This window comes from Myotis daubentonii, chromosome 16, assembly GCF_963259705.1.
Source record: "Myotis daubentonii chromosome 16, mMyoDau2.1, whole genome shotgun sequence".
Taxonomy (NCBI): Eukaryota; Metazoa; Chordata; class Mammalia; order Chiroptera; family Vespertilionidae; genus Myotis; species Myotis daubentonii.
Genome location: NC_081855.1, coordinates 2,954,787 through 2,967,330, shown reverse-complemented (window position 1 = coordinate 2,967,330; position 12,544 = coordinate 2,954,787). Strand labels below are relative to the sequence as shown.

General features: G+C 57.8%; 1 protein-coding gene across 9 annotated transcripts in view; it reads right to left on the bottom strand.

The window, feature by feature from the left end:
• MPRIP (myosin phosphatase Rho interacting protein) overlaps positions 1-12,544 on the bottom strand; it is a 206,504-nt gene that overhangs the window by 86,542 nt on the left and 107,418 nt on the right. For 3 of the 9 annotated variants that reach the window (XM_059668331.1, XM_059668330.1, XM_059668333.1), the window contains 5 exons: positions 6,879-7,089; positions 5,614-5,773; positions 5,260-5,412; positions 1,139-1,280; positions 270-383 (listed from right to left, as the gene is read on the bottom strand). In XM_059668331.1, the coding sequence (XP_059524314.1) occupies positions 270-383; positions 1,139-1,280; positions 5,260-5,412; positions 5,614-5,773; positions 6,879-7,089 (780 nt within the window). Of the gene's footprint in view, positions 1-269; positions 454-1,138; positions 1,281-5,259; positions 5,774-6,878; positions 7,090-12,544 lie in introns of those variants that run through there. The other 6 variants (XM_059668335.1, XM_059668338.1, XM_059668337.1 and 3 more) reach the window with 4 other exon arrangements.

Sequence of the window (12,544 nt, the reverse complement as noted above, 5' to 3'; positions counted from 1 at the left end):
ACTGGGGTTCTTTGCTTTGGCTCTGATCCCTTGCAATCAAGATTCTACTGCCCTGGCCAGGTGGCCACCTCCACGAGACCTCAGAGCTCAGGGTGTCCACAAAGCCCAGGAAAGGGAAAGAAACAGAGCAGCTGATCCCGTCAGACATGAGGGCCGTGCAGAGGGAAGCTCCAGCACAGATGCACGGACAGCAGCAGACAGTGACCTCAAGTGACAGAAGCAGCAGGAGCAGCACCTCCAGGCCATGGTGTTTGGGCGCCTGGGCTCACCGTCAGTGAGGACTCCATGGACCTCCTGTCCAGTGACTTGGCTCTTCGGTGTGGAGACAGGGGGGAGGCTGAGGCGTCCGGGAGAGGAGCTGTGGGGGCTTCACTGGGGAGGTCCTGTGGCAGAGAGTAGCCGCCAGTCAGTACTGTCAACTCGGGCAGGAAGCAGGGAGTCCGGCAGCCAGAGCTGTGGAAGGGTCAGGACTGTAGGGACCTTGTTCCCAAGTGAGGCGGCTTTTGCGGACAGAGGACAGGAGCCTGCGTGCAGACTTCCGTCCAGCGCCTTCTGCTTTGCTTCCGGCAGTGGGATCGGCGATGCCCAGGCTGGTGGAGCAGCCTTGTCTTCCAGACACCAGTCAGCATCAGTCCTGGTCCCGCCCACCCCTGCTTCTTGGGGTCACAGAAGGAAGAGCCCCGAGTTACATGGCTGCCAGCAGAGCAGCAGGTCACCTTAGGGGCCCAGAGAAAATCTGAGGAGGAAGATGAAGATCAGACACAGCCAGGCCACAAGGCGGTGGGCAGCTCAGGAGGACTGGGAGCAGTCCACCCTGTGGAATGGAGAAAGGAGGGCTGTGGCTGCCACTTGAAAGAGAGACAAGAGGTGCCCGGTCGTGGCCGGGCTGCCGCAGAGAGGAAGAGAGGCTCTTGGTCCCACCAGGGACCTCATGGCCGTAGAGCGGCCTCCAGCAGAGACGGACAAGTTCTGATAGGAAGAGCAGAAAGGCAGGCTCTTCTTTAAGAAGGTCACTAATTGGAGGAGACGAGAGACCCAAGCAAATGACTGTGAACGGAGAATGGGGAGCCCAGCAGAAGCGTGTCAGGGTGTGTGTGGGGCTCAGAGAGGGTGGGCCTGTGTCCCACCCAGAGCTCACCCGCTTCCTAGGGAACGCCCTCTTCTCACTGCGGCCCTGGCGCGTGTCACTTGATGGCGAGTGCCCCGCTGGCAAGTTGGTCTCCATGTGCTCTGCCTTCTCAATGTCCAAGGCTTCAAATTTCTCGATGACCTGAGACCTCCTGCAAGAGAGGACAGGAGGCTGCTGGGGGGAGACAGGGTCACCCCAGACCAAGGTGGGCCTGTTTTCAAGTTGCAGAGAGGCTCCTTCAGGCACCCCTCACACTGGCCCACCCCAGCCTTCCCTGGGCCTCCCCTTCTGCAAGGTGTAGGCTGTGCACAGTACACCTGGCTCTGACACCCTTCCCTGAGCTCCCTCTCCCCCCTGCAAAGGGTGGAGCTGTGCAGGGTCGGGCAGCAGCTCGCTTCCCCCACCCCCACACCGCCAACACTGGAGGTCCCTAATGATCTGTTGTGATGACACACTCGGCAACCACACAGCCCGTCAGCAGCGTCCTCTCCTGAGCAGACATGATCAGAAGGCAGTCACCACGTGGAGGGGACGGACGCCCATCCTCACTGAGTGCCTAGCAGATCACAATGCAGCCCCCACCCCAAAGGTTCAAAATTGAGCAAGAAAAAGGCCCACGAATTAACATTGTTCTGCCAACAGTAAAAAGAATCAAAAACAAATTAAAACAAAACAAAGCAAGTTGATTTCATGTGAAAGGGCCGGCGGCATCATCAGGCCATCTCTGGCTGGAGACGGAGCTGAGATGGGAGCGAAGCAGCGGAGGAAGGGCGAGTAACGTCACACAGCGACACAGCAGGAGAAGGTGGAGAGGGGCAAGACCTGAAAGAAAATAAGGCTGAGGAATAAATAAACAGAAAGGGCTGATTTTTAAATCAAATAATGGTAAATCAAAATTAGTCAAAGAATTAAAGAAACAAAACCCGAGGTGACACTGAGGAGGGCAGAACACCTTCCTCCCGGAGTCACGGAGTCACGAGGAGTTTGCACCGTGGGCGTGGCAGGGAGGGCGCACCAGGGGCCTGGGAATGAACGCTGGCGGCTACAGGGCCAGAGGCCTGTCCTCCCACAGGGACCCAGGCAAGTGCCGGAGGTGCCTCTTAGGGAGGGTGTGCATTCTGGACAAGGGGCGGAGCCAAGGGGAGCGAGGAAAGGGCTCTGAGCCCAGAGACTGCGGTCACCTCTCTAGGGAAGAAGAGAGGAAGCAGCCTCAAACCTGAGACCCCGCCCTCACCCGGCCAGCTTTCTTCAGGGAGGGTTTCCATTAAACATGGTATTTTAGGGTTTCTTTATCAAGGAAGGCTTAACACCAAGGGCAGCACTTGGGGCACCTGCACCCTCTGCTCCTCCCTGTGCTTCCACAATTAGAGTGGGATCCCCAGTGCACTGAACTTCTGTGGCATCCCCTCCAGACACAAAACTTCTCTCTGGCCAGCCTGCCAGACCAGCAGTGCAGGAGGCTGAGGGACAGCAGCGAGAGAGGGCAGGCGTCTGAGCACAGGAAGCTACGGCAGAGGCAGGAGTTCCCAGGACCACAGGAAGCTCTTGCAAAGGCTCGCCTGGTGGGGTGGGTGATGCTTCCCCCATGCCTGACCACCCCGTGAGGTCGGATAAGGTTCCAGGCCCCTCCAGGCCTCAGTGCCACCACTTGCTGAAGGAGAGCCCCACCCACTGAGGCCAAGGCCCAGGAAGCCCCAGGGAGGCCCTAGGCGCAGCGCTGGGCCGAGTCATGTGACTGCCAGGACCGCAGGAGGAGGAGTCCATGAGGGACAGGACAGAGGCCTGTCTGCAGCCTCTCCACATGGACAGGCTCTGAAGTCGGCCATGTTTACTTTGCACACTGGGAAGTTTTTAACTTGGGTCCCTTGAAGTGCTGCCTACGTGACAACTCTGCCCTGTGCTGGCTGACAGCACAGGAAGGGGGCGCTGCACCTCTGTCAACCTCTCTGGGCTCCCAGCCCAGGGTGCAGGACCACACCCAGCCCAGGGTGCAGGACCACACCCAGCCCAGGGTGCAGGACCACACTCAGCCCAGGGTGCAGGACCACACTCAGCCCAGGGTGCAGGACCACCTGGAGCTGGCCCTGTGTGAGTCACCAACAGCTCAGCAAGCACCACGCTCACTCAGCAGCAACTCACTATCCCAGAAATGTTCTAAAGGCTGGGGAGCAAGTCTGAAGAGCAGAGCTGAGCAGCCCAGAGGACTGCTTCAGGGCCGTAACTTTTCAGGAAACCAACTCATCACGCCTCAACCTGGCCTCTGGCAGGCCTGGCTCAGTGCCCTCTGGGTAGCTGTGGCTGACACTGCCAACGTGGGGTGCTACTCACTCTACCAGGGACAGGAATCAACCAAGCACAGGCCAGCCACTCAGGACCAGAGAGCAGGCCTGGGGAAGTGACAGCAGCCAGTCAGATGCCATCAGGGCCAGTAAGAAAGTGACGTTACAGTGTTAGGGTGCAGAGCCGGTTGGGTCCCAGGGGTGCCAACACCAGGTAAAAACCCACGGTAGCAAAGAGCATGCAAAAAGCAAAGCCCCAGAGATGCTGCCAACCCCAGGCCTCTAGATCAGAATGAGTTCAAAGCCAAGCAGGTGAGCTGAATGTTAATTCTCTGGTCTGCCACTGAACCAGGGCCTGGCTGCCCCACAAGCGCCTTCCCAACTCGCAGCCTGCCCACAGGTCAGCGCGGAGCCACTCCCACCCTGGCGGTTGGCCTCCTAAACCCCTGACAAGTCCCTTCAGTTATATATTTCCTTAACCGCTTAAAGGACAGCCCCAGGCATGCCATGGGAGCAGGGCCTTCCCAGCTCAGGTTCCAGTGGGTGTGGTCCACTGCTCCAGCTGTTCCCAGGGGAGTCACCTGCTTCTGAGCCCCTCTCTCTCCACCTACACACTGGGATGCTGGCACAGGCACCTCATGGGGTTACTAATGAAACAGGAAACCAGCCAAATGTCTCTTGGAATTAGGAATATTCTGTTTTCTTCTCTTTCAAGACCAACCACTCTGGGTGCCTTTTCTTTATTCTGGGGGTTAATCCACAGGTGCACAGGTCCTTTCTCCCTGATGCATGTGGAGAGTGCGGAGGTGTGAAAAAGAGAAGGGAGCACAAGAGAAAGGCACCCTATTCCGGTCCAGCCTCTTAGGGGAGCCCACTGCCACCCTGGCCTGTCCCCACAGCAGGCCTCAACTCTGAGCCTTACTTAGACTTTGGTGGGACAGTGAGGACACTGTAAACACTTCTAGAACTTTTCTGGAAAGTGAACTTCTTTGGAAACCTAATAAAAACTATGAATTTTTTTCACTGGGAAACATTTTTTTTCACAGACTTTCAAATGGTTTAGAGGGTCCGTGAGCACCAGCATCCTAACAGTGATCTGGGTGAGAACCCTGTTGTTGGGCAAACAGAGAGGCAAAGGCTCCTCCTTACAGACGTAGGTGGAAGCTCTTATATGGGAGGGGCACTCGGGCGCGCTGGTGCAGACAGGGGTGTGGCCTCAGAGATGGAATCAAGCAAGTGCTGCAGGGAAGGACTATGCTGCCACCCCACCCCCTGGGCATGGCCCCCTTCCCTGCCCTTCCTCCACACCTGCACCTGGGAATGGCAAGGAGAGTTCCTGCTACCACCTGCACCTCTGTGGTCTTCCTGCCTCCACTGTCTCTTTAGAGATCAGAATTGGGCCAGGAAGGAAAAGATCCAGCCACACAAGGCCTGGCAGCTGAGGACCCTCCCAGAGGCCTCAAGGTCCCAGGCTAAGCAGCACTCATGGGGAGCAGCTGGCTCCTGGCCTCAGCCTCTGGGTACCCAGAGATCCTACATTCTAACCCCCACGAGCTGAGTTCTGGAACCAGAGCACAGGGTCAGGAGGGAAAGGCTCCCACATGCTCTGAGTGTGCTCAGGAAACGGGTGTGTATGCGGAGGGGAGGCAGGGAGAGAGAGGACATGTGAAAGAAACTGTGAGAAGACTGCATGAGAGCGTAACAGTATGTGAGTGTATGAGACTAAGTGTGAGGACGTGTGTAAGAGAAAATGTGAGAGTGTGCAGGAGAGACATGTGTCTGTGTGTGGGGGGGAGGGGGTCTGTGTGCCTGTGTGTGCATATGCATTCAGCCCTCCAATTCCCTCCTTACCTCCGCTCGTAGCCAAACAGACGGGCCACCTCTTCCCTGCCAGGGCTCCGGGCCCGAGTCCTACGCTCCAACCGCCTTCTCTCCACCTGGAAGGCTTCTCGGTGGCTGATCCTGATGGCCTTAGGGACGTCGGCCAGGGCGGCATACTGCCTGCTGGCTTTAAAGGCAAAGGTGCACCCCAGTCTCTCTGCTCCCCGCCCCCCCGGGCTGTTGGAGTCCACATGAGCGGGAGGCTGGCTGGCCACATCCAGAGAGCCGAGGGAGCTGCTGCAGACCATTCGACGCAAGGGTTGAGAACCTGGAGAAGGAAAGGGATGACCAAGCTCCTGGGAGGGCGATCCAGGGCCACTGTACCTGTTGTTGGGGGTGCTGGGGCTGGGAGGGGAGACCGGCTGGGGCAGTGGATGCTCCTCGGCCTTCAAGTCCTGCTTGGTCTTCTCCAGGGAGAAGTAGCCACTCTCCACCCGGACTTTGCGGCCACAGTCCATGCGGTCGCTGCTCATGGCGCTCTCCTCTGGAAGCGAGGGGGTAGGAGACACACTCAGCCTGCTGCCACGCTGGGTTTCTGAGGATGTTTTCTCCAAGCCCACACAGGTCCAAACAGGGGCCTCCCTGCTTTCACCTCCCAAGGCCCATGTGGTTCCCCAAGGAGGCGGTGGGGATACAGCTCCTTCCCGCTGTGCCTCGTCCTCCCCCTGCCTGGCTGCCTCGTGGCAGACGGCCAGGGAGGCTCTCCCCTTGCAGCCTGGGAGCTTGACTGGAAGAGCAGAACCCTCCCCCTGCCGCCCCAAAAGATGTCCCACCAACAAGGACTTCTTAGCAAATACTGAGGAACCAACTAGCCATTTCGTCTTTTAGCATACTAGTATATTTGGGGAGGGAAGGGGCAAAAGGCTTGTGGAGAAACCAGAGGAGTGAAGGAATTTCACTCCTCTGGGTATGTGCTACCAAATGAGAATGGAGGCAACTTCTGCTCAGAGCTGGGTCAGTCCCAACTGCCCACTTGTCTTCGCTGATCAGGACAAGCACAAATAGGAAGAGCCAGCCTGCGTCCTCCAGAGCCGTCCAGGGCCTGCACAAGGAGGCAGAGGCCGCTGCCTTGCTTTGCTCAGGCCAAGTGCTAAGTGGAGAAAGCATGGGAGGCCAACGGCTTCTTCCCCAGCACCCTCTCCCCTGCTTCCCCGGGTCCTGGCAGCATGGGGATGGTGAGGAGGAGAAGACAATCCTTCCTGCGGCTGCTCTCAGGGACACAGTGGACTTTTGGGGTTAACTTGCCATGAAGACAATGCAGCACAAGGGGCAGGAAACAGGCTCCTCACATACAGACCTCCTGACAGAGCATTCTGGCTCTCACAACACCCACCCAGGGCTAACGCAGCACGTGCTATCCTCCTTTACAGACAGGCCTCCCGAGCTGGATGGGCAAGGCTGGAGCCCAGGGCTCCCAGTCCCACACCAGGTCAGGCCCTGCCAGGGCTGATGGACATAGGAGGTGAGAGAGTCTGAAGGTGGGACTCACGGCTGAACTAAGCAGGGCCAGCGCTGTACAGAGGCCTTCCAGCACTGTGAGGAGGGTACCAGGAAAGGCGGGCACTTGCGCCAACCTGGCCATCACTTACCATCTTCACCCTCCAGCCCAGGTTCCCTCAGGGCGTTGGTAGCAGGAGGCTGGCTCTGGCTGGGACTCTGAGCTGGACTCAGGCTGCTCTCCTCTGGCTGGTCCTTGGCCCTCATTTCTTCCTGCCAGAGTGTAGACTTGGTGGTGGGGACTTTCTCGGCGCTGGGGATGCTGCTGCTGCTGGTGACAGCCATCTTGGCTGGCCCTGGCTCCTGGGGAGAGAGCACACAGCCGAGCCGGTGCAGAAGCCTGGGGGCCTGGTGTCTGGCTAAGGGGACGCCGTGACCAACGACACCATGTCAGAGGCCCAGAATCCCCACAAGGCAAGGCTCCCAAAAGAAAGGTGTCTTGGTTAGGGGAGAGGCTCCTTCTGAATGGCGATATGGCCTTGTCTCCCCAAGTGCTCGGCCGCCTGGGCCTCAGGCCAGGGTTGGCAAATGCATGGCGCAAAGGCTTAGGGTTTCTGCTCATATCCTCAACGCCAAACACATGCAAGTTCTCCCTGCCCACAGTACCAGACGGCCCAGAGCAGCGGACCAGGCATTAGAGACCAGACCCCAAGTGACTGGTTCAGAGTCTGTCATTCCCAGACTTCCAGGTGCTCAGGATAGAGTGAGGGGAGCTGAGAGGAGGTGAGGAAAGCACACACCATTGAGATGGACCCACTGGTGAATGAAAAGCATGTGTTCACACAGCATCCACACCAGGGCCAGCTCTTCACCTCACCTACCTCTTCTTTTTGATCCTAGGATGCTAAAATGAACCTGGGATACCGTTTAAAGCAGCGGTTCTCAACCTGTGAGTCGCGACCCCTTTGGGGGTCAAACGACCCTTTCACAGGGGTCGCCTAAGACCATCAGAAAACACATATAATAATTACATATTGTTTTTGTGATTAATCACTATGTTTTAATTATGTTCAATTTGTAACAATGAAAATACATCCTGCATATCAGATATTTACATGATGATTCATAACAGTAGCAAAATGACAGTTATGAAGTAGCAATGAAAATAATTTTATGGTTGGGGGTCACCACAACATGAGGAACTGTATTAACGGGTCGCAGCATTAGGAAGGTTGAGAACCACTGGTTTAAAGGAAGAAGTCATTAGATGCAAACATAAACCTGCTCACAACCTCCTGCCCAGCCCAGGCCCCGTACAAGTTTGATGGGAACCTAGAGCCCAGATGGGAACAGTCTCATCCCACCGCTCCCATGTCGGGAGTGGTGCTGCTGGGGGGAAGCATGCCTACGGGATGCATTAGACACAGGGGGTCCATTCCAGAGCCCACAGGGAACTTCCAGGCCGCAACCTAGAGCCCAGACAAGGGAGGGGGAGCCGACACAGGGACCACACAGAGAACCTTCACGCAACACTGCAAACCAGAGCTGAGACCAGGGTGGAGCTGAGACCAGGGTGGCACCCTGCAGTGCCAGCTCACATCCTGGCCTCGCCCCCTGCCCAGCCCATGGTCCTGGGGGCCAGCTGCTGAAGGGTTAGATGGCTTTGGGCCCTATCAAAAGTGAGGTATATCTTAACTGTCTCCCTGAAAACATGGGCAATAAAGTACAAATGGACACTCTGACTCCCATGCTGGTGGCTAAGCCTCATTCTTAAAAACCTATTTCAACCCGTCTCTGACTTGGGGCTCTTGCGAGGGTTACAGATGGCTGACACAGGCTGGATGTGTGCACATGCAGCCACAGGAAGCCACCAGTGGTCATTTATCCACAGCGACGTGCTGGGCTCTGGCTCAGCACCCCACATCCAGTCCCCCCTAATCCCCTCAGCCAATAAGGGAAAAGTGTGGCTCCAGGCACCGGAGGAGCAGGAGAAAGGCCCAGGATTAGGGGCGGTGCCTTGGCTGGGTATCCTGGAGACCCCACTGAGAGGCCTAGGCACCATCCTCACAGGAAGGATGAGGCCAGGATGGCTTTCCCCGCAGACCCAGGACGCACATGACCTCCCATGGAGTCAGAACTACCAGCAGACCCAATTCCTGGGCCTGAGATTCCCAAGACTTTGACTCCTTCAAAAGAAGGGCCCTTCTTGGAAGGAGGGATGGTTTCTGACAGTTCCTGAGGCTCCACTGACCTAAGGAGCCCTGACTCCAGGGTTCCCTGTCCCCTCAGCCAGCACCCAGCCCTCACTTCATGCCCCGCAGCCCAGCTTCTCTAAAGGAGATGCCACTCTGAGTCCCTTCGCCACCCTCCAGGGCCTCCTGCTGAAGGGCCACCGGCCAGGGCTGCACCAGCGCTGACAGCTCGGGTGGAGCTGGATTCCTCCCGCAGAGCTGGGTGCGGTGAGGGGAGGCCCTCCTTGGTGAATCGCCCCCCTCTGTGGAGGGGGTGCTAGACCAGGGCAGGCAGAGGTTGTCAACAAGAGCCCAAGGGTAAGGAACAGGCGACAGTGCTCACGAGGGAAGTGGCCCTGACTGTCAGTGCCCTCGGCCCCATCCTGTGGGTGAAGTGCCTGTGACACACAGGTAGCCCTTTGATGCTTGGGGCCATGACCCTAGCACTGGGGAGGGGGTGGAGTGGCAGGAATCCCTAAGACAGAGAAAATTCCAGGCCTGAGATATGAGGGGCCCTGTCCGGGAACTCGGGGAACATGCATTTCCCAGCACTAAGCAGCTACAGACCCGTCTCCTGGTCTGGGCCTCCCAACTTGCGCAGCGCAGGTGGCAGCTGCACTCCCTGCCTGAGCTCCCGCTTCTGGGGGCTCTCCGGGAGCACAGGGCCCTGGCAGTGGCCAAGGCCCACACGGAGCTCTCTCCCTCCTTTGGCAGCGGTGCTTTCTCCTGCCTCTGTGCCGAGTGAGCAGGGACAGGGGGCAGGTGCAGCAGGCACAAAGCCACGCTGGCTTCCAGGAGAGGGTGGATGGTGGGGAAGCCTGGATTCCAGGTGAAGTCGCTTTTCTTCTTCAGAGAGTTGAGACCGTGCACAAGCCAGGCCAGGGCTGCATGGCATCAACCTCTGCTCCCCACACTGTCACCGTTGTGGCAGAGGGCACTGGGCTCACGCTGACCCAGAGCCCGGCTGCCAGGACAAGAGGCAGGAGTGGAAGCACTAGTTTTCCAGGTACTGGTCCATGTGTGGCTGGACAGCTGTGTGCTCAGGACGTCAGCACTAGGACAGTCTGTACTGTGGACCTGGCTGCTTAGAGGGTTCCTTAGCAGGGAGGAAGGCGGGCCCAGCCAGGGCCTCTGTTCTCGCACAGCTGGGCAGACCCCTCTTTGGAGGCAGTTTCATAGAAAGCCTTCCTCTCCACTTCCTGGGCACGGAGAGTGAGTGGGAGGAAGGGTTCTGGCTGGGGCAGGGCGTAGGAGCAGGCTCCCAAGTAGAAAACAAGATGCCTAAGAAGCAGAGGTGGCAACTCACAGCACACGTGGCCCTGGATGGGCTGGCGGCTAGACCAAGAGGGCCATTCCTTTTGGAACATTTCATGTGGTCTCTGGAGGCAGGAGCAAGGACCAAGAGCCTGGGGGCTGGGAGTTGAAGGACCAGCCTCCCAAAGCTCCACTTGACAAAGCGAGCCCCCGCACACCTGGGAGACGTGTCCCTTGGCCTCACAACTCTGGGACTTGGGGTGAGGGCAGTAAAACCTCCATCCTTCCTGCCCTGTCATACCCAGAGTAGATTACTGTCCCTTCTCCAGGTGTCTCAGCACCATGAGAATTCCTCTTGGAGTGAACAGGGCCCGAGTAAGAAGCAGTTCCTGGGAGCCCATGCCTATTAGGCCCCAGGCTTCGAAGGCTCTGGTCAGGGCAAGCCTGTTCCTCCTCTTGCCCTGGGCCCTGGCCGAGAGGTGTGTGCCCTTCTTGCAGCCTAATCCTCATCCTCCCTTAGGGCCCGGCTTGGGCCTCTCCCTCTCTCTCCCTATGATGTTCTCAGCAAACCCCTCAGTGCCTACATTCCATGGCCCCAACTCCCAACTGCCTGAGACCCTCTTCTTGAGGGGAGCCCTGGGCTCCTGCCTCAGTAGCCAGAGGGCAGGGTGCAGCGGAGCAATGTTTCCAGCTCCTCGCTGGTCTGACCTGAAACTATCCCGGGCCAGAGAGAGGCAGGCCAGGCCCCTGGGTCCTTGTCTCTATGAGGCCCTAATGGCATAGGCTTTCCTCAGTCCCATCTGGGTCACTGGAATTCCTTCAGCATCAGGCTGTGGAGGAAAAACCTGCCCAGAGATGCCCCAACTCCTCTGGAGAGGCCCCACATCCCCCATGGAACTGCCTCCAGGGCCTGGCCCTGGTGAATGTGCACAGCTTCCAGAAACCAGTGGCCTCAAAAGTGATGCTGGAAAGCAAGTGGCAGAAGGAAGAAATCATCCCAGTTGGCTCTGCCAGGGCTCAAGAGGGGCTGAGTGAGAACACTGGACCCCAGGAGCCCCAGGATCTGAGAATCCTCAGGAAACCGGGTCACTTCCCCAAGCTCTGATCACATGGCTCCTGCTAAGAACTGAAAAGGTGGAGCTTGGCAGTATTTGGGGTGGAGATAACATTGGGGGAGGGGCGAGAAACAGCTAGGGAACAAGAACACAACCGAATTCCCAGGGCTGGGCTTAGTGTCTTCTGCACACGTAGTGCCTTATTTGGAGATAGCGGCTTACCTTGGGAATGCTGCAGAGCCTAGACACTTATTCTGCCTGGGATTGTTTCTCTCAAGCCCGGCAGTTGGGGGATTTGAGTGTACACCCGCTACTCCCCAGCAGGAAGCTCCACTTTCAGTCCAGGAATGACTGATGGCATCTTGCCAATTTTCCCCAGCAACATTACTTCCAGGGGATGCTGGCCTGGGACTCCTTGGGGAGGATGAATGGAGGGCAGGCCCCAGCACACTCCATCAGCAGGAAGCCAGGTCATGCGTGTTCAGGGGAACCCAGAAGGTGTGGGGATTGTGGAGGAGAAAGGGACCCAGGCCAGCACACACCTCCTGGTCCTGCCCAGGCCCACTTCTGTCACTTGGTGAAGCAGAGAGCAGACAGTGAGGACTACTAACCTCAGGGGTAGCCTGGTTCTGCCATGGGCTGGCTCTCTGCCAGGCTCTGAGCCTTGCTAGATGCCAAGGGATCCCATTCTCCATCCTGCCCACACTTAGGGTCACTGTAAGGCTCGATCAGGCAAGGCAAGAGCACTTGGTAATGGTCACGTTTGGAGCAGAGAGGAAAAGAAGAACATTTACCGAGCACCTAAAATGGGCCCAGTACTTCCTTTCATGGTCACACGAACAGTCTAACTAGATTTCAACAGGCCCATGTGCAAATCCATTCACAGAGGCTCAGGAGGATGAATGTGCTGCACCAGGGCCTCAGGAGTGTGGAGCATGGCCCCTGTGGATGGGAGGGAAGGAGGAGGACAGTGACCTCTGCGGAAGGACTGGAACTGGTGAGACACCCCAGCCCCGCCCACTCTGGTCACATGGGAGTGGGGCAGGGGCACTCAAATCAAGGCTAGCGTCAGTTTTTTCCATTTATGGTCAAAGCCCAGAGCAGGAGTAAGGTCCCCTGAGAGCCCCTCACTTGGCCAGGACACTCCAGGACCTCCCTGCCCAGCCCCCGTTCCCAGCCTGATGTCTGCAGGCTCCTCTCTATGTGGAAAGTGGAACTGAGCTGAGGCCCTGAGGAATGTTGTGCGGCAAGCAGCCGCTCCGAGAATGCTCTCTGTTC